This window comes from Antedon mediterranea, chromosome 2, assembly GCF_964355755.1.
Source record: "Antedon mediterranea chromosome 2, ecAntMedi1.1, whole genome shotgun sequence".
Classification (NCBI taxonomy): domain Eukaryota; kingdom Metazoa; phylum Echinodermata; class Crinoidea; order Comatulida; family Antedonidae; genus Antedon; species Antedon mediterranea.
The window spans coordinates 14847908-14867982 of record NC_092671.1 but is presented as its reverse complement, the minus strand read 5'-3'; the positions used below and the strand labels follow the sequence as shown (position 1 = coordinate 14867982).

At 32.6% G+C, this 20075-nt stretch overlaps 2 protein-coding genes across 6 annotated transcripts in view; one reads left to right on the top strand and one right to left on the bottom strand.

The window, feature by feature from the left end:
* The window catches only part of LOC140040528 (tyrosine-protein phosphatase 10D-like), a 17309-nt gene extending 8754 nt beyond the window's left edge, over nucleotides 1-8555 (top strand). For 2 of the 3 annotated variants that reach the window (XM_072086533.1, XM_072086531.1), the window contains exons 13-24: nucleotides 353-479; nucleotides 759-826; nucleotides 2051-2159; nucleotides 2597-2677; nucleotides 3393-3474; nucleotides 5071-5161; nucleotides 5374-5450; nucleotides 5573-5707; nucleotides 5800-5922; nucleotides 6245-6393; nucleotides 6679-6814; nucleotides 6935-8555. In XM_072086533.1, the coding sequence (XP_071942634.1) occupies nucleotides 353-479; nucleotides 759-826; nucleotides 2051-2159; nucleotides 2597-2677; nucleotides 3393-3474; nucleotides 5071-5161; nucleotides 5374-5450; nucleotides 5573-5707; nucleotides 5800-5922; nucleotides 6245-6393; nucleotides 6679-6814; nucleotides 6935-7039 (1283 nt within the window). In that variant the 3' untranslated portion in view covers nucleotides 7040-8555. Of the gene's footprint in view, nucleotides 1-352; nucleotides 480-758; nucleotides 827-2050; nucleotides 2160-2596; nucleotides 2678-3017; nucleotides 3100-3392; nucleotides 3475-5070; nucleotides 5162-5373; nucleotides 5451-5572; nucleotides 5708-5799; nucleotides 5923-6244; nucleotides 6394-6678; nucleotides 6815-6934 lie in introns of all 3 variants that reach the window. The other variant, XM_072086534.1, reaches the window with a different exon arrangement.
* Nucleotides 3111-20075, bottom strand: LOC140040530 (E3 ubiquitin-protein ligase Mdm2-like). 3 transcript variants are annotated; one of them, XM_072086539.1, is made up of 13 exons: nucleotides 19421-19674; nucleotides 17324-17468; nucleotides 16982-17056; nucleotides 16693-16826; nucleotides 16471-16526; nucleotides 16236-16297; nucleotides 15674-15764; nucleotides 15187-15380; nucleotides 14469-14618; nucleotides 13883-13975; nucleotides 13417-13585; nucleotides 12879-13270; nucleotides 3111-3688 (listed from the first exon to the last, which is right to left on the bottom strand). In XM_072086539.1, exons 1-13 carry the CDS (start codon nucleotides 19444-19446, stop codon nucleotides 3674-3676), a joined length of 1602 nt encoding a protein of 533 aa, XP_071942640.1. In that variant the 5' UTR covers nucleotides 19447-19674; the 3' UTR covers nucleotides 3111-3673. The 3 variants fall into 3 exon arrangements, with proteins under 3 accessions (XP_071942640.1, XP_071942639.1, XP_071942638.1); XM_072086538.1 differs by lacking the exons at nucleotides 3111-3688; nucleotides 19421-19674 and adding an exon at nucleotides 19695-20075 and having other exon boundaries at nucleotides 11423-13270; XM_072086537.1 differs by lacking the exon at nucleotides 3111-3688 and having other exon boundaries at nucleotides 11423-13270; nucleotides 19421-19672.

The window sequence follows — 20075 nt, the reverse complement described above, 5'->3', positions numbered from 1 at the left end:
AAGGTCCAGTTTAAATATTATACAAATTGCAATACGAAGGCTTGTTTACTAAAGGTATTGAGATGCTATCAATTCTCGGCTTGCCTTCCTTTGCTTAAGGATAACTGTTAGCAATCTGTCTTAATTACCATGTCTCCTAAATCTATACCATTTATGAAAGTAAAACTATGCTTTGCATTTGCATTGATGGGATATGCATATATTGGAAACTACAAATTTCACAATGGATGTGAGGTTACAAGTTTGAAACAATCAAAGATAGCCATGCTAGTGATGAATGGCACAAAAGAAACTGTAGATGAAGTAATCATCAAGATTAACTAATAAGTGTAATATAAAATATCTTGTACAGAATCACAGAATCGGAGAAAGAAAAGGGAGACTACAACTGAGGACGTTACCATTGGTGAAATTGATTGCAGGAAAGGCAAAGTTGATTATTATTGTAATCACTGGTTAGAAGATGATCAGACTTATGTGTAAGTAGCAGGGTGTTATGCTAATATAATACCTCATACATACACCACTACAGTATAATGTAGAGGTCAAGTAAAAACTGATTAGGAAGATTCAAATTGTTCGATTAGGAAAGATTTCATACAGTTAATATTATAATTTATTTGATGACGTACCTAGAGGAATCTAGGTGCTATGATTAAACATTCAGCCTTTGAATTGTGTGTTTTTATTTAAATACCATATATGCCATGTTGAAAATTCAAAACTGTATGAAAATAATTTTTCACTTTGTATTTTAGATACAAATTTTATGCTTGTACTGATGGAGGTTGCACCAAGTCACCTTACTCTGGTCCAATAAAATTAGGTAAGTAAGCTTTCCTGTTACCTGAATGAGTTCAAACATAAATTTAGAACATAAAAAACACCGAATATTCTTTGAGTCTCGAGTATTTTAATTTCTTACTTTCCAGTTGTAACAGCAATATTAATTAACCAATAAATAATGTATTGTATTGTATGAATATGCATAGGGCATCAAAACTCTGTAATTATTTCAAAGGTGTAGTACTGATACTATCTAACCAATGATATTCCATGATTATCTAACCAATACATGATATTTTCCAGAGCCTATCTAGCCATTCAGTAATATTCCAGGACCTATCTAGCCATTCAATATTATTACAGGGCCTACAGTATCTAGCCAATGAAAAATATTCTAATGCTTATCTGGCCAATGAAAAATATTCCAATGCCTATCTAGCCATTCAATGATATTCCAAAAAATTAAATTAAATTAAAACTATCTTTAAAGGTCCAGTTTAAATATTATACAAATTGCAATACGAAGGCTTGTTCACTAAAGGTATTAAGATGCTATCAATTCTCGGGTTGCCTTCCTTTGCTTACTTGTATTTAAGGATAACTATTAGCAATCTGTCTTAAATACCATGTCTCCTAAATCTATACCATTTATGAAAGTAAACTATGCTTTGCATTTGCATTGATGGGATATGCATATATTGGAACCTATCCAGTGAATGTTATTCCAAATGCATATCTAGCCAATGAAAAATATTCCAATGCCTATCTAGCCATTCAATGATATTCCAAATGCCCATTCATTGATATTCCAGAACCTATCCAGTGAATGTTATTCCAAATATATATCTAGCCAATGAAAAATATCCCAATGCCTATCTAGCCATTCAATGATATTCCAAATGTCCATTCAATGATATTCCAAATGTCCATTCAATGATATTCCAGAGTCTATCTAGCCAGTCAATGATATTCCAATGCACATTCAATGATATTCCAGAGCCTATCTAGACATTCAATGATATTCCAAATGCACATTCAATGATATTCCAAATGCACATTCAATGATATTCCAATGCCTATCTAGCCAGTCAATGATATTCCAAATGCCCATTCAATGATATTCCAAATGCCCATTCAATTATATTCCAGAGCCTATCTAGCCATTCAGTAATATTTCCATGACCTTTACCTACAATAGTATTCCAAATTTCTCACCAACCTGAGGCATATAACTGGAATTAAATCGTTTTTTATTCCATTTCAGAAAAAGATTATACACCATTAATAATCACTTTGTCTGTAATTGGAGGAGTGCTGTTGATAATTATCATTGTGATTGTTGCATTAATTTTTCGACGAAGGTCAGGGTCAGGGTATGTTTTTTCTATGTTTTTAGGTTCTGTTTTCAGAATTCAAATCTTTGTACTGTTGTCTGATTTTAATACAGTATATATTATATAAGATAATTATGGATCAAACATATACCCTCTAATGATTAGTTAATACCGCCATGGTTAAAAACGTTTCATGTGATTAAATGTATTTTAAGAATGTTGGCATGTTTCACATTACATGGAATACTTTGTAAAAATGAATTATGATACTTTAGATAACAACATATTGCATTAACAAATAGAAAAAGCTATATAGAAAAATGAATGATATTATGCACACAATATGCACTAATATTTTTGCTTTTCTTTTTCCATGGCTAGTTAAGCGCATACTGTATATGGCTTTTGGAAATCAGTCTGCTATATTATTATTTATTTTGTAGTAACATTAGTAATTTTACTCTGCTATATTTCAGGAAAAGAGATCACAGTGGGAATAATAATGAGAATCTTCTTTTGGGTAACAGACAATCAATCAAATCTAAATCTCACTCAAGGTAAGCGATATGAACACATTACAAATTTAGAATATAATTATCAACATTCTAATGGTAACTCAACAGTGGTTGATGTACTACTGGTGAGAATTTTCTCATTAAGTAAAGAATTCGGTTGAAGGGCGGAAATATAACATCTTTAGGTGATAGAGAGTTACTGTTGGGTGAGTGTTTGATGTACCATAATAATTTAGTTTCGAGAGATTTTACTGTTATTTATGAGTGAAAACACACAGATGAATGTGTTGAAAATTGTGTTAACAAACAAAAATAAACTACGGCCAGTAATCAGGTTTGAATTTTCAACACTTTATTGTTGTTTTATTTTCTATTCTCTCAGATGTGTGAAATTAATAAATTTTCCAGAACATTGTCAGAAGTTATTGACAGATTCCAACTACTTGATAAATTTGGAATATGAGGTAGACTTAATTTGGAAAATGATGGAAAAGTGTGATATATTCTACCAAATTTGTTTCAGTTATACAGATTGCATTTGAGAATTTGAGTGAATTAGTAAAAATTACACAAATCTCACACAAACAGAAAGTATTTGTTTGTAATTTCTAAATACAGTATAAAAATACTTTCTCAAATGATCTGTTTTAAATTTGGTAGTATAAATCGTGCATTTCATAACAAAAATAATTCACCATTGCTATTAACACCTCTATTCCCTCTTTTTTCTTCCCATATTACAAATCGCATATTATAGGCCAATCAGGTTGATGCAATTCGCCGAACATTATAGAGCTATGAAATCGGACTCAGAATATCATTTTTCTGAGGAGTATGAGGTATTTTAATTCAATATCTGGTTGTGGTTTTATTCACGTCTTCTTGTTATTTCTAATTTCCTTGTTGCCATATTTGTCTATTGTATTTGACAATCTTCTATGTGATGAGTCTTGTATCTATCTAAATTATAACTTACCACTTATCAATTCAATTTCTTCATTTCTGACTGTTTAAATCATACCATGTACAAATACATCTTCAACCAACCAGAATCTAAGAAAAGAGAATACTTATTTATTAAAAAGATGTCTTGCAGTATAATACAAAGCAATGGAAAGTAATATTGTAATTTACTTTAATTTGATTGTGTTGAACTTCCCATACGAAGTGTCCATTGATGGGGTTGGCCATATATTGCTATTTCTCAATAGGCGTGTCCACTGAATAGGCGTGTCACAAATAAGGAAAACTGTCCTGGATTATTTATCAACTGTTTTATTTGCATGTACACAATCTACCATTTCTCACACCATGCAGTAAATAAGCTTTTGTTGCATCAGCTAACCTCATTGTTATTACTAGTATTGTATGCACGTGTGTAAACATGGTAGTATTTGTTATATTAATATATCATTACAATCGTATCCGGATATTCACCCCCTGGACATTTACCCCCCGGAAAACTACCCCCGGACAACCACCACCTGGACAACTACCCCTTTAGGACAACTACCCCCCCCCCCCCGGACAAACACCCCCTGGACAACTACCCCCTTAGGACAACAACCCCCTTAGGACAACTACCCCCTGGACAACTACCCCCGGACAATTACCCCCTAGGAACAATGGTAAACATCCGGGGGTTAACTTTCTAGGGGGTAGGTGTCCTAGAACCCATTACAATACATACAGTACCTAACATTTTTCTACTAACACTTAGTACATTGAACACAGTCCTTATAAGTCATTATTTTCTGTCTGTTTTTAAAGTATCAACAATCACTTAAAGATGTATTGTCCCCCAAAAACATGCAAAATAAAAATTAATTAAATCAGGCTTTAAGTATGTTATTTTGTAGTTTTAATAAAGTTAATCACTTCCATAGAAAAAACAACGAAAAAAAAAAATGTTTTCATTTATAAAATGACAATATAAATGGTCAAATTCAACCAAAAATCCATTGGCTGGCAGCCAATTTGACTATTTTTTGCTTTAAATCATATTTTTTCAGGTAAATACATTTTTTTTTCATCCAATTTTTGGTCAAAGTGGATAACTATTATGTTACATTAAAATGGAATATTCAACAAAAATTTGTTTAAGAATTATTTTTTCAGGGGACAATACATCTTTAATTTAAATCATTTATAGTATTTCATTCCAATTCTATTTAAATACTGTAATGGTCTTTCAATATAGGATATCTATATTTCTAGCTTTTATGATAATTACTACTTTCAAATTTCATCAGAGTATTTAATGTTATTTTTTCAATATTTATATGTATGTTTAATTTGAAAAAGAGTACTTTATGATATTATATGAGATAACACTGAATTTCTACCCGTAGCCAGAATTTGTTGTATTGAGGAAAAGAATTTTTTTATAATATAAACATTGACTTAATAATGTGTTTTTTTGTTCCATTTTAAAGGAGATACGAGAGGTTGGTGTCAACCAGTCTAAAGACGCTGCCATAGCTCCAGTAAACCGGACCAAAAATCGTTTTACAAATATTCTGCCGTGTATGTATTAAAACTTATTATTTATAGATTTCAGAAAAACCCAGCATTTTGGGTACCTATAATTTTCAACATTTGCTTTTCTTGTTTTATTTAATAAATCACAAAATATAAGATAAAAAAAAGGTATTTCTATTGTGGTTCTACAAAATTATAATTTATGAAAAAACAAATAAAAAATACAATCTAAACATTAAATTTATTTTCTCTTTCAGACGATCATACACGTGTTAAGTTAGCACCAGCTGATGATGAGGAAGGCTCAGATTATATAAATGCAAATTATATGCCAGTAAGTTCAAAGAGTTAAAGGTTGAATATTCATTCTTTTCACAAAAATTCACATAAACTAAGTCACTCAATGAATAAAAAAGAATTAACATATAATCCTAACTCTAATTTATCATAATTTAGGGTTACAACAGCCCAAGAGAATTCATTGCTTGTCAAGGACCACTACCAGCAACAGAAGACGATATGTGGAAACTGATTTGGGAGCAACATGTGGCCACTATTGTCATGGTTACACAACTGACAGAACGAGGCAGGGTAAGATAACTTTGTGCATGCTTTGTACATTTACCAGTAATTTTCTCTTTTCCCCATTTCTGTATTTTAAAACATGTTTGTATCATTTTCAGGTGAAATGTCATCATTACTGGCCATTTGATAATAATCCAACATATTATGGCGATATCATGGTAACAATTGAAAAAGAACACAACTTACCACATTGGACTATACGCGAATTTAAACTTGAATATGTAAGTACATACTAAGATAATCTAGTGGATATTAAGTGATATTTCACAACCTCACAATCAGGAACTTACAGTATCATCAGATTTAATTGAATATCCTATTTTAAATAGGTATTTAAAAACATTCACAACTGTAAAGCTTTGTTCCCACTAGCACGCAATGCAAGGATGTAAGCTTAAGTTGATGCGACACAAACAATGGATTATACTGTTGCTCACTTGTTGCGTCAATGTCCTAGTGAAAACCAACTTTTGGTAAAATATTTTAAATGTGTTAACTGTACACACAGATAGTATAATTAAATGTATTCTTATTGTTTTATAGAATAGCAGGATAAGGCATGTACGCCACTTTAGTTACCTTGCTTGGCCAGATCATGGTGTTCCAGATTCAACCGATACTATCTTGAAATTTGTGAACAATGTCAGAAGACAAATACCTAAAGACGGTACACCTACACTTGTACATTGCAGGTAATGTTTAACAAACATTATCTCCTAATATACAATTTAAAATTCATTCCCACTCTGGTGCACTGCGATTATTATTATCTGATTATAGAGTTTAAAAGTAGCATATTGTACAACTTGTCAAAAACCAGAAATCCAGAAATCATCCAAAAATTATATTTTTTTAAAGATGTTTTTCATACTTCATGATACACTCTGATGAAAATTTCTTTTTCAAAAAAAAAATGGACTAGTCTAAAGGTGTTAATTGTTGTCCTAATTCTTATAAACACTTTTTTTTAACTGTAGTGCTGGGGTTGGACGCACAGGAACATTCATATGTCTGGACAGACTGGTACAACATATGCGTGAGCATGATTATGTCGACATATTTGGAATAGTTTGTGAAATGCGAATGAGTAGAAATTTAATGGTACAGACTGAAGTAAGTATACGGTTTTATTTTATGTGCCACACTACATCATCAACTGTAAAAACAATTATTATTAATTATTTGTAAACAGGCTATTTTATTAATAATAAATGTCTTTAAAACTTTTTTCAGAAACAATATATCTTCATACATCAGTGTGTTTTAGCGATACTTCAGGGCCATAGCAACACACAAAACGAAGCCATATATGAAAATGGTGGATTCAGTGCATCATAAACAAAGATTTTCATTTTGCATTATCATTCAAAAGGGTAAAAAGAAATGGCCAACGACTTTATAATAATCCGTCTTGTCTTCCAATTTATTCAATAAATATAAAACCTCTTAAAGTTTCAATGGACAATCAAGTGTAACAATGAATTTTGTGACAGTGACAATGCTTGCACACTAAACGACAAACAAACCAATTTTAAATGCAAGTTTACAAATACCTTTATTCCATTTATTAGTGTAAGATTAACTTTATTAAATAATTTAAAAATAGGTTAGGATATCTTATTTTGGACATGAGTGTGGTTGCATTTACAGAACTATTATGATATGGTACTGTATAACACAATGCATTTTAGAACAAAGACTCTCTCAAAGCCTGATTTCCACTAGGCAAAACACTTTTAAACTTCATTTCAATAGAGGCTTTCATTCAGCGTAATTGTAATAATTTTAAAATGTATTATAATAAATTTGTATATTTCTATCCATATTTATATATGCAATATATATTTTGGTACAACTGGTTTGTAATATTCTATTTTATTAGAATAATACTGTAGTAATAATTATGTGATTAAAATCTATTTTTTGATTAGTTAGTGGACTGGACTAGATTAAGTTGATTAGCCAGGATAAAATTCTGGGCCCATTTCTATTTATAAAGGAATAATTTTTGTTTTAAAAATATGGTTCAAAATATGGTTTTTAAGATGGCATTTTCTCTTTCTGGACTACACAAATGAAGAAATGCAACAGATAGGCTTGCCTTTCAGATTCTCAATAGAATCTTGAACTCTGATGTGAACAATTATTTTAAGAGTACATTTTAAATATCAGGACAAATTTAACCCACCTTTGTTCAATAATCATTTTTCAATAACATTTTTTACTTGATTGTATTTTTATACATTTTAAAATTGTTTTTATATAAATACTTATATTTCCAAAATGGTGCTGTGCACTATCATTGTAATTGTGCAAGTAAATTTATCTTGAAATATAGTGTTATAATATGTGTCAACATATTAACTCTGTAGATCAATCTACTTTATATTGTTTCTATACTTAACTTAATATTAAGCGTATTTATTTTTTAATTATTGGTTTTAACAAAATTGTGTTATGTAAAAGGCCAATTGGCTGTATGCATGGTAATGTATAGTAGTTATTAATTAGTACAGTATTATGACTATAGAGACATGGACATTAGCAGGTGGAATGGGAGTAAATCTGATATAATATTGTGTATGTATTGTAATTTCACACACAAAAATGGGCCAAAACACCCCTCTATCTGCATCTTTCTATTAACATTAAGTATTGTTATTGTTTTTTAGTATTAGTATTAATTTGTTCTTATGCTTTTTGTAGCTTAATGTTAAAACTAATTTATATTAATTGTACATCTATGCAAATAATGTTATGTATATTTTGTAATAATAAAATAATTTTATACATTTTTTTCATATAGAAATAACAAAATATATAATTTTTCAGCCTACGTACTTGAAAATAGAAATCATACAATAGATTAAAACAAGTCTCATTTTGTGTTATTCCAGAATCCCAGTATTTACAGTATTTAACAAGCCCAATAACAACTCCCAGGACATGTTTGGGGACACTTTCCCATAAAACAAATGACGGGAAATGCATGCTCTCTAACTCTAAAGTAGAACCCCTATTCAGGACATCCCAATAAAGGGAACACTTTTATTGGATACTGAAGGTGTCCCCTTTGAGCCCCTATTCAGGACATCCCAATAAAGCGAACACTTTTATTGGATACTGAAGGTGTCCCCTTTGAGCCCCTATTCAGGACATCCCAATAAGCGAACACTTTTATTGGATACTGAAGGTGTCCCCTTTGAGCCCCTATTCAGGACATCCCAATAAGCGAACACTTTTATTGGATACTGAAGGTGTCCCCTTTGAGCCCCTATTCAGGACATCCCAATAAGCGAACACTTTTATTGGATACTGAAGGTGTCCCCTTTGAGCCCCTATTCAGGACATCCCAATAAGCGAACACTTTTATTGGATACTGAAGGTGTCCCCTTTGAGCCCCTATTCAGGACATCCCAATAAGCGAACACTTTTATTGGATACTGAAGGTGTCCCCTTTGAGCCCCTATTCAGGACATCCCAATAAGCGAACACTTTTATTGGATAGTGAAGGTGTCCCCTTTGAGCCCCTATTCAGGACATCCCAATAAGCGAACACTTTTATTGGATACTGAAGGTGTCCCCTTTGAGCCCCTATTCAGGACATCCCAATAAGCGAACACTTTTATTGGATACTGAAGGTGTCCCCTTTGAGCCCCTATTCAGGACATCCCAATAAGCGAACACTTTTTATTGGATACTGAAGGTGTTCCCTTTGAGCCCCTATTCAGGACATCCCAATAAGCGAACACTTTTTATTGGATACTGAAGGTGTCCCCTTTGAGCCCCTATTCAGGACATCCCAATAAGCGAACACTTTTTATTGGATACTGAAGGTGTCCCCTTTGAGCCCCTATTCAGGACATCCCAATAAGCGAACACTTTTTATTGGATACTGAAGGTGTCCCCTTTGAGCCCCTATTCAGGACATCCCAATAAGCGAACACTTTTTATTGGATACTGAAGGTGTCCCCTTTGAGCCCTATTCAGGACATCCCAATAAGCGAACACTTTTATTGGATACTGAAGGTGTCCCCTTTGAGACCCTATTCAGGACATCCCAATAAGCGAACACTTTTATTGGATACTGAAGGTGTCCCCTTTGAGCCCCTATTCAGGACATCCCAATAAGCGAACACTTTTATTGGATACTGAAGGTGTCCCCTTTGAGCCCCTATTCAGGACATCCCAATAAGCGAACACTTTTATTGGATACTGAAGGTGTCCCCTTTGACGGGTTTTACTGTAGTTATATCAGACGTACTGTAAATCCTTGGATATAATCCCACTTCAAGTCTAATCCCACCCCTACTTTTTCCCTAATTTCACAAACAGGCATATCCCCAGGTATAGTCCCAATTTTGACTTTTGATCTGGATGTTGGCCTATCTCTTGCCAGTTCAACTTCAAGTTTATTCTAAAAGAAATGCTTACCAATCATTTTTTTCCTGAACCAGGGTTTCCCTTGAGTATAAGTTGGCCTAATTTCATGTTCTAGAGGGATGGAATTATACAAGAGGACTCTATACAGTAATTGTTTTACACAATTTCTATTGTTCTTGCATTCAATGAGGAACCATTTATTTTATTTATGAACTTTAAAATAAACAATTGAACATCACAAATTCGTAGAAATATGCAGTATTTCATTGAAATCTATTAATAAACTTATTAAACCGCATTATTGAAATATACCACTAATGTCTACTTGAAATGTACAATACTTCTAGATTTGTTGTAATCAACAATTAAGTGCTTACAGCCATAATGCACAGAATAGATAATCAATAATACAATCAATAAATTAAATGTTCCTATACACTTATATACATAAACTATGAAAATAACATTGCAAGACTGAAAGGAGTAGGGCCTAGGTCTAAGACACAACATTCATGTAAATTGTAAAGTCACAAGCATGCGAGGTATGGATTTTTTTTCAGAAAGTGAAACTGTTAATAATAACTAACAGATAAAGATCTCCATTCAATTAATCATTAGCATATTAAATCAGTTCATACATACCAGTCAAGGTAGGTGTATGTCATGAAGTTGACATACATAGCCTAGCCAAAGTAGGTCTAAGGCCTAGGCCTAGCAGGGCCCACAATACAGTACTGTATACAGATCAATTTGATGGGCCTAGCCTAGGGCCTAGCTTTATAAACATACCTTCTTCTACCAATTAAGACAGTAATAAGACTGCTGTTATTTTTGTAGTCTAGTCTGATCACCTCACATAAAAATTTCCATCAAAAACTCAATAATCTAAATAGTTTATAATAAAATAACCTATGAGTGAACATGCGCCTACTTTTATACTCCATGATTTTACTTAGAGTTATTGTCTGCAATTTTTACTGAATCTCTGTGCTCTGATTGGTTGAATCTTTAAACATTTATAGAGCAGTTCTTTATATTGTAACATGCCTGCCTTTAAAGTGTGGATGAAAATATTTGATTATAGAGGAATAAATAATAAACTGGTTATTAAAACAATCACAGAAAATAATAAAAAACTTAATTACATATAATTCATAAATGTTGATTAATATTTGCTGAAAATATTCTGTTCATTGCAATATAAAAACCTCTTTTTTTTAAATTTTCTATAGCACTTCTCACAGTATGAAAAAAGTATTGTCAATTCTAAAACTTGTATATTGCTAATCATGCATGTACACCACCTGCTAAACATATCACAACCCCCCCCCCCCTCCCCTTGGAATTCTGCCTTCCATTATTTATAAAACAATCAGAGATATTACAACAAGTAGAGTGTTAACCCAATCACAACTTAATCAGGGCCATAGTGGACAGTCTTAATTGTCTCACACTCTAGTATATGTCATCAACCTTTATACATTTCAAATTGCTTTTATTTGAAAACATTTAACTTTTGTATTTCAATTGCTTGTATACAGTTCAGCTGCCAATAAATTTAATTTATACTGTAAATGGTTAAATGTGCACCAGACTCATTTTAATCTATTTCAAACACCATTATAGAAGCATCTTGGTCTTTATTTAGGTTAATTTGCAAACAAAAATACATGCATATATGCAAAAATACATGCATATATATAAAAATTCTATATTTGGCAGACAATATTTAAGTACTAAACAAGACCTGGAACAGACAAATTGCATACAAAAAGTTGCACATATTGTTTCTTCGGCACAAAAAGCTAAAGAGCTTATACTGTATATTTTAATTAAGGCACTGCCTTACTTATGACTTTGCATAAGAAAGGGATTATACACTAGAATAATAGATTTAGTTTTAATCTATGCTAAAAAAAAGGGGGAAATATAATACAAAGAAGTTAAGAACTAAAATAAGTTTGAGGTAAAAATATTATGATGGAAATTGATGACAAATTTATTGAAGGCAAATTCCAAATACTAATATAATAATACTATACTATTTTCAGTTAATTAAATGCGTCTAAATAATTAAAATAAACAAGGAAATTAAAATACAATTATTCACATTTTAATGAATATTGCCAAAGATTGCCAATGTAGGCACCAATCCATTCACAAAACAACAATCGCCACTCTAAACAAAATTGTTTCTTTTTTTTGTCTTGAGAATAAATTAAATAAAAAGAATTTTAATGAGCAAAATTATCAATTGAATACATTAATATGCCAGTATTAATGAAGATGTCATTTAGAAAAATAAACAACGTTGTATGATACATCATTTTATTAGATATTAATTGGTAAATACATTTTATTGTCTTTACTTCTTCAGGATTGTAATGTATTGCCAAGACTAGTGAATTGAATCACACATGTCAATCGATTCACAGGACCAACAGTAACTCAAGGGAGAGAAAAAGAAATCTACCAGACAAGATTTGAACCCTTGACTGTGACGGTAATATGCTCAAATTCCAATATTTAAAATTCATAACTTACTAAATGAATAAACCTGGTAAAATTACAATAACATTTGCTAAATAAAATAATTCTTAACGACGTGCTGAATTTTACGACGGCAGACAGGACAAGGCTTACCATGTCGCCTTAGTTTCTTTGCACATGAATAACAACTTACTTGATGGGCACTTTTACCATGTATAATGCTCGCATTCTTAGTTCGACTTAAACAAATCATACAAAGAGTATGCGGACCTTTATTTTTATTCCCAGTCAAGTCGGTACTTACAGGACATGATGATGATGATGCTATTCTTCCTTCATCACTAGTTACTGAAATATTAGTCTGAAGACAAGAACTACTTGCGATGCTCACTGGTGTAGGCCACTGTCCAATGAATCTACTACTGGGCGCTTCTTCAATGATAACTGTATCTGATGAGCTTACTGGTGACCTTGGTCGGGCACCGGTTCCTGCTTCATCTTCACCTTCCTGATTAAAACTTGTTTTCAATTTCTCATCATCTGATTTCGTCATCAATTCATTTGTTCCTTTCTTCTTGACAACACACGTTTTTTCATCCTCACTACTTGAGCTTGGCCCTTTTCCAAAACCATCACACACATCAGGAGACACTAACAGATTATTAAGAATCCCATCATGATTTTGTCTCATATCAGCTGAAAAGAAAATTAAATGGCTTAAATTTTACACACCTAATTAATGTCTGTAAATAATTTTTTATACAAATCTCATAACATTTTAAATATTACAGATATTTGTTTAAATGCAGACATGTGAAGCTTTTTTAAAAATGGAAACTTACTTGGTGCTGAAAGAGATCTTCTAAGACTTTGTCTTTGTGACATTAACCGTTCTTTTAATGTCATCCTCTTTTCATCTGCTAACCATCCTGTACGTAAAGCCCAACATCCCATACAATAACCATGAATTGCAGGATTTAAGGTATCACATTCATTGCACTCCCACTTGTCCTAGAAAGATATTAATTCAAATATTCAAGAATTGTTTGTTACTGTCCATTTGCAACATTGCCACAGCACATTCATTAATGGAAGCAAGTTGTTAAAATTCAAATCACTTTGAGAAGGAATTCAGACAATGATAAATAACATATTTATTAACTTATGTAAAGCAATTAAAAATTTAAATTTTTAGCAATTATTTCCGAGTAATTGAATATTTTGTTACTTAATTAAATAAACACAAAAATTATTGTCTTTTAATGATTATGATAAATTCTGTAATTTAAGACAGGGTTAATAACATACCCTCTCAGATATCTCTGTGTCAATGCTATCTGAATCACTGTCCACATCTCCTAAAATTGACTCATCGCCTCGAACTTCCACTTCAAATATTGCCTGTAGGTAAAATTATTTAAAATATGAAAGTTCCCCATTTATCAATATCAAAAATAATACTGTACAATCTTTGAAGGTTTTTATACTGCATGGTGACATAGAATGTTTAGAGCTTCGAGCATTCCCAGTTTAACATCCAATAATAACAAAACACAAACAAGTGTTTTGTGAGATTGAACTTTGGAGGAACAGTCACGGAGTATCAGGGAACATACAATAGCATACCAAAATAGTAAGAAAAAAAACTATTGCTACTCATTGATACATTTGTGTTGCAATGCAATACAAAATAAAAATTGTTTTAAAGAAATAAAATAAAAAATACATGTAGCTCTCTAAAGCTTTGTCTACACTACCAAACTACCCAAATATGGTAGTAATATGTCCAAATATGGTAGTGATATGACATCATCATATCCATATATATGGGCACATCACATTTTTTGTCACATAAAGTTTGATAGTGTAGACAGAGCTTAACACTTTGTCTTACCTCTGTGATGGCACTGTCACTATCACTTGAACTAGTAACGCTTCTGTAGCTTTCACTAGAAGTTTCAGATTCAATTTCAAACTCAAGTTGATCTTCCTCAAGAAACCAAAGATCATCAGATGAATTTGTAATAATCGCAGTAGCTTTATCCTGATAAATAAAATAATATTAATATATCAACAACAATAAATTATTATTTTCGTGATTATTCTGAACTTCAATTGTTTTCATCATCCATGAAGGTTAAATTTATAATTTGGTTTAAAAACTGTTGTCCAGTGATTGGAGTAATAGCATGTGAATAATATCCAAGTTTGTCAAATTTACTATGGTCAGTATTTGACCATTCTTACAAACACACATATTCATTCTGATAACTTCCTCAACTATACTAATTTCAATTTGTTTTCCATTGCTTTTGGTACTGTTTCTTATAAATAATTCTCCCTATCTATTACACAAATGACACTGAATATGAAAAGAAATATCATAGTGGAGATTGTCTGCCTGTTAACGTGCTTGCCTTCCAACAACAATGTCCAATCCTGACTTAGGGCCAGAGTTGTAACTCACGACTCTTTCAATTCAACTTACTAAGTCTCAAAAATGAAACTTTATAAACACAATAAAGTATAAACAGTTTATCCATTCTGTAATTGGCAGGTTGCTCACTGTTGGATGCATATGAAATAAATATTTAAAAAAAAAAAAATCTTACATGAATACTATGTTGATCTGTGCTCATTGAAGTCTGATCATCAAATGGATACTTCATAGCATACCATGGAATCACTCCTTCTGCTTCATCTTTTTCACTGGCTGACACACTACGCGTTGAGCGTTTTTTGGAACACCTACTGCCCGTTGAGTTTGAATGAGACCTTTTTCGCGATGTGTGTGGCATAGATTGCACTGTTGAAATAAAAAAACTTCTTATCTAAAATGTAGATGTGAAAAATCATTCACAATTTCTTTCTGAAAATATTTAATCTTATTGTGCACAATCTTAGCCTACATCTACACTATCAAACTTAATGCGACAAAATTTGATGTGCCCATAGTGGTATCATATCAGTATCACTACGATATCTGAGCATATTACTACCATATTTGGGTACATCACACTTTTTTTCTAAAATCAGAGAGTGTAGACAGAGCTTTAATCAAAGTGCAAACTATGGCATGAATGAGATTTGTAAATGTACCTATTTTAAGAGGAGTATCACATTCATCAGTAGCCACTGATATTGAAGTAGAACAAGGAGCATTGCTTACTGATGTATTGCCTGAAGTCACCTGAAAGTTTGATAAATGTAAATTGTTTTATTAAAAACATATTAGTTATGTAACTAACATGATTATTTGTCTGACACAAAGTAGTGTATTAGACCTAGTTTAAAGAGCAGGCAGTGCACTTCAAAAATATCTAAAAATTAAGTTCAGTATTGATTAAATAATATATTAATTATATATAAATCCAAAGGCAAATTACTGAAAAAAAATGACAATGCTGTGGGTATCAGTGGCTGGATCTCAATGGAGATACAAAAATAAAAAGTGAAAAGCTAAATCAAAATGATAAAGTAAACAGCCAGAAAAGTTAGCAGAGCTTTCGGGCAACACTAGCCCTTCATCAGTGCAAGTTAATTATATATAATAAATACAATTTCTATTGCAACATATATCTTTTATATAGTTAAGACAGAGTATTGTAATAAAAGTGGGACAAAGATAAATGTTACTACGTATTAAAACATGTTTACTTACCCAGTGACTATGCTGTAATGTGTAATAGTATTGCTGCTGCGACCCTCCTGGTTGAGAATCCCCTGATAAAATGAATCAAACAATTGATAATATCCGGTAAACAACTTTTTTAAACAGAATACAGATTTCAGTGTGGCTGAACAATAGTATTGGACAAAGAGTGTTGGTTAGTTAGTGTAGTTATTTTGTTTGTTCTTTTACTACAGAATAAGCTGCAGCAGTATAGCAGTTTTACCTTTGTTCTTCTCAGTCTGAGTGGGGACAACATCTACATTAGCAAATATCAATTTTCTGTAAGAACAACAGACCACAATTTTACTACATTTATAAGAAAACATGTTAAATTCAATAGAACACCTCACAATAAAAAGTCTTTACCACAAACTACAAACACCATTGGTATCACTGTTACTAAAAATGATAGCAACTTTAATCAGTAACACACTGATTATAATACCTTGCATCTTTGATTGTAAACATCTTAACGCCAAAAACTCTTCCCAATTCATCATATTCACAATAAACTTTTCTTGGGTCCAATGGATCAAAAAGCTGCGATCCTTCAATGTACTTGATCAAAAACTGAAGAATCTATAAAAATAACAATTACTATGGACGTCAAAATGCATCATCTATTACAGTATCTTTATTATATATGCATCGTATAGCAAAGGAACTTGCCAATTACAGGATGGATAAAACTATTTTATAATTTTTTTTAAATAAACACAGCATTTCTTACTAACCTGTTGAGATGTGAATACTGTCCCCTTTGCACCAACATTGGAAAGAAGATTTAAGAAAGATGGCTTGGGTTTTACCTGTAAAATAAATTTTCGAAAAAGCAGAATTAATTTTAGAGTATCATATTATTATAGCATTTATTTATTATAGCACCAACCTAGACATAGCCAATTTGAGTTTCCTTTTAGGGTTAGGTTGGATTCCTGTTGCTGGAGTCAAGATGCACCTTCAGACTTTTTATTATTGCACCTGACATCTCCATTTCAGAAATTCTGCACTTACCATTTTCTTACCACAAACAAAATTTTAAAGGAAAAAAAGATAAAGAATACAAATCTACATACTACAATTTTCTCTTTTGGCAATTTATGCTCCGGCTTGAGTTCTTTGCCCAAAAACGTAGCCTTAATAATCGTTGTTCCTTCATGTTGTGACTCACTGGGTGGACTCGATGAAGAGTGTCGATGTTTTCTTCCCATGTTATTAAAACTGAAAAGATCAAATAAAATGTAGTAGTGCGGATGGAAACTGCGAACAGTCAAATATGACAATTTTTCTGGCGCTAGTTCCGTTTCGCACCTGTCATTTATTTCGACTCAAAATGTGTTAAGAAACTTTATCGTGAGTACCACACCTTAGAATTAGGCCTCAAAAATACTTTTACGAAGGAGATCACACAAAAAGTGACAAATAAATGCTTTAAATTGATGAATTTACAGACGCGTTTCTTGCACATCGGTTCGTCAATTTTGCATACGCCATGTTCAATGTTGTTGTTTCTATGGAGCGCCAAAAGAGCAATCATAATAGAGGGCTAAAAACTCAATATAATGCGTATATTTAATGCATTTATTGGTGAAAATTACGTTCAATTTTAATATATTTCAATGTCAATGTCAATGCAACAAAACCCTAGGCCTAAATCAGCATCACTACCTAGCCTAGGCCTAAGACTAAGAGGAATATTTAGATCATTTGAGGTATAAAAACTACAGTACATGCATGTATATGGATGATGAATTTGTCAATTTTTATTCTTAAAAGTTAACGAAAACTGCGAAAACCATGTAGGGTATCAACAGTAACATTTTTGTTGCATTGACATTGGCAAAATATATTAAAATTGAACGTAATTTTCACCAATAAATGCATTAAATATACGCATTATATTGAGTTTTTAGCCCTCTATTATAATCGCCGTGGTTAGGATTCCGGCACCGGAACTCAACTGCCAACCGTTAGGGAATCCGACACGCTATTGCGCATGCCCAGAGCGCCGGTAATCGGTGACTCAACAGCGATGGATCATTTCATAGCTCCGCCACGCGGCGAACTAGCGTAGATGCCTACTAATAACGGGATCCACTAATAGTAAATACTAGGCTAGGCCTACCAGCTAGACGTGACCAGTGGGCCTATTTATTTTGTAATTAAAAAGTGGTTGCTTCATTCATATATAAACTTCATATAGGGCCTAATTATGAATTATATAATTACATGAGTTGACTAGTTTTATGATTTTTCAAGTACAAAATAAAAGATTTCATATAACGCATTATAACTGTACATAACATGCAATCACAAGTTAATTTATTGACGGCAGCCACCGCGTGGATGTGAAAAAACTGTTCGGGAAGTCGGGGTCGCAACGCTAAATACAGCATTACGATTCTTACGGTAGATAGATATACCGATTCTTATTAATATCATAATAATTATTTTAACGCGTGGCGCCTGGCGTATTTGTATTTTAATTATTAATTCATGTATGGCCTAGGCCAAGTTTAAACCATCGCTCTCTCGCTCGCGCAACGACTAACTAGGCTCAGTAAATCCTAACACTCCGACTCTCAGCCCTCAGCAGTGGTAGTGTGGTGTGCAGTGTGGCACAAGCTATAATTATTCACTTCCCAGAGCTCTGAGCATGCGCAATAGCGTGTCGGATTCCCTAACGGTGGGCAGTTGAGTTCCGGTGCCGGAATCCTAACCACGGCGTATTATAATTGCTCTTTTGGCGCTCCATAGAAACCACAACATTGAACATGGCGTATGCGAAATTGACAAACCGATGTGCGAGAAACACGTCTGTAAATTCATCAATTTAAAGCATTTATTTGTCACTTTTTGTGTGATCTCCTTCGTAAAAGTATTTTTGAGGCCTAATTCTAAGGTGTGGTACTCACGATAACGTTTCTTAACACATTTTGAGTCGAAATAAATGACAGGTGCGAAACGGAACTAGCGCCATTTTTCTTTCATTTGGAAACTTGAGGAAAATCATAACATTAATAATTATTATTAATAATAATACAGTTCTTGCCATATGATGGTCTATAAAATAAGTATATAATACACATAACAAAGTAGGCTAGAGGCCTAGAGGTAGGCTAGGCCTTGCCAGTACCAGTAGGCCCCAGGCCTATCATGCCTAGATTTCCTACCTTTTTATTAGCTGTTCTCCATGCATAAATATAATTTAAGCCTATGTCTCCTACGGTTTGTGAGGAAATGAATACAAAACACTTCCCTCAATCAAGCATAACTCACGGTAGACAAGCCTAGGCTAGTCTATAGTAGACAAAGGTGAAACTCAATCAGGCGTATCATCCTCCTTACAACTAAACTTCCAGCCCCTGTGTCTGTGTGTGGGCTTATTACACGGCTGATATAAAACCTATATTATTATTAGTCTATACTGCTATAGTATAAACTCACCTTTATTTCACAACATCCTAGTTTAACTGTAGAAGTTAACAATCAGGATAAAAACGTCGTTTTTGGTAGGTAAACCCAACGAATACTCGGCTCAATCCAAAGAATACATTCTTCGACAAAACCAGTCACGTCTGAACATGCCTCTGATTCGAATTTCTACAACTCACAACGCAACAAAAGAGGTCGCGCTATACAAACAATAAATTAAATTGGCCAATAATTTGTCAGAACATCCTGCACTTAAAAGTATGAAAGCAAAAATTCATTATTAAACAATACGAAAATAGCCCTAACATTGTTATGCAAGTTTTTAACTAATAATATATTGAGACAAGATAATATCTACTGCGTGTACTACTCTTGATAAAGTTAAAAAGTTCA

Bases quoted from the DNA above. Each gene is read 5' to 3' on its own strand.
- LOC140040530 (XM_072086537.1), bottom strand. From the start codon at position 19,446: ATGCATGGAGAACAGCTAATAAAAAG. The intron at 15,381-15,673 runs GTACATTTACAA...TTATTTCAACAG, and splicing joins TGATACTCCTCTTAAAATAG to TGCAATCTATGCCACACACA. The intron at 13,976-14,468 runs GTAAGACAAAGT...TTTTACCTACAG, and splicing joins GTGACAGTGCCATCACAGAG to GCAATATTTGAAGTGGAAGT.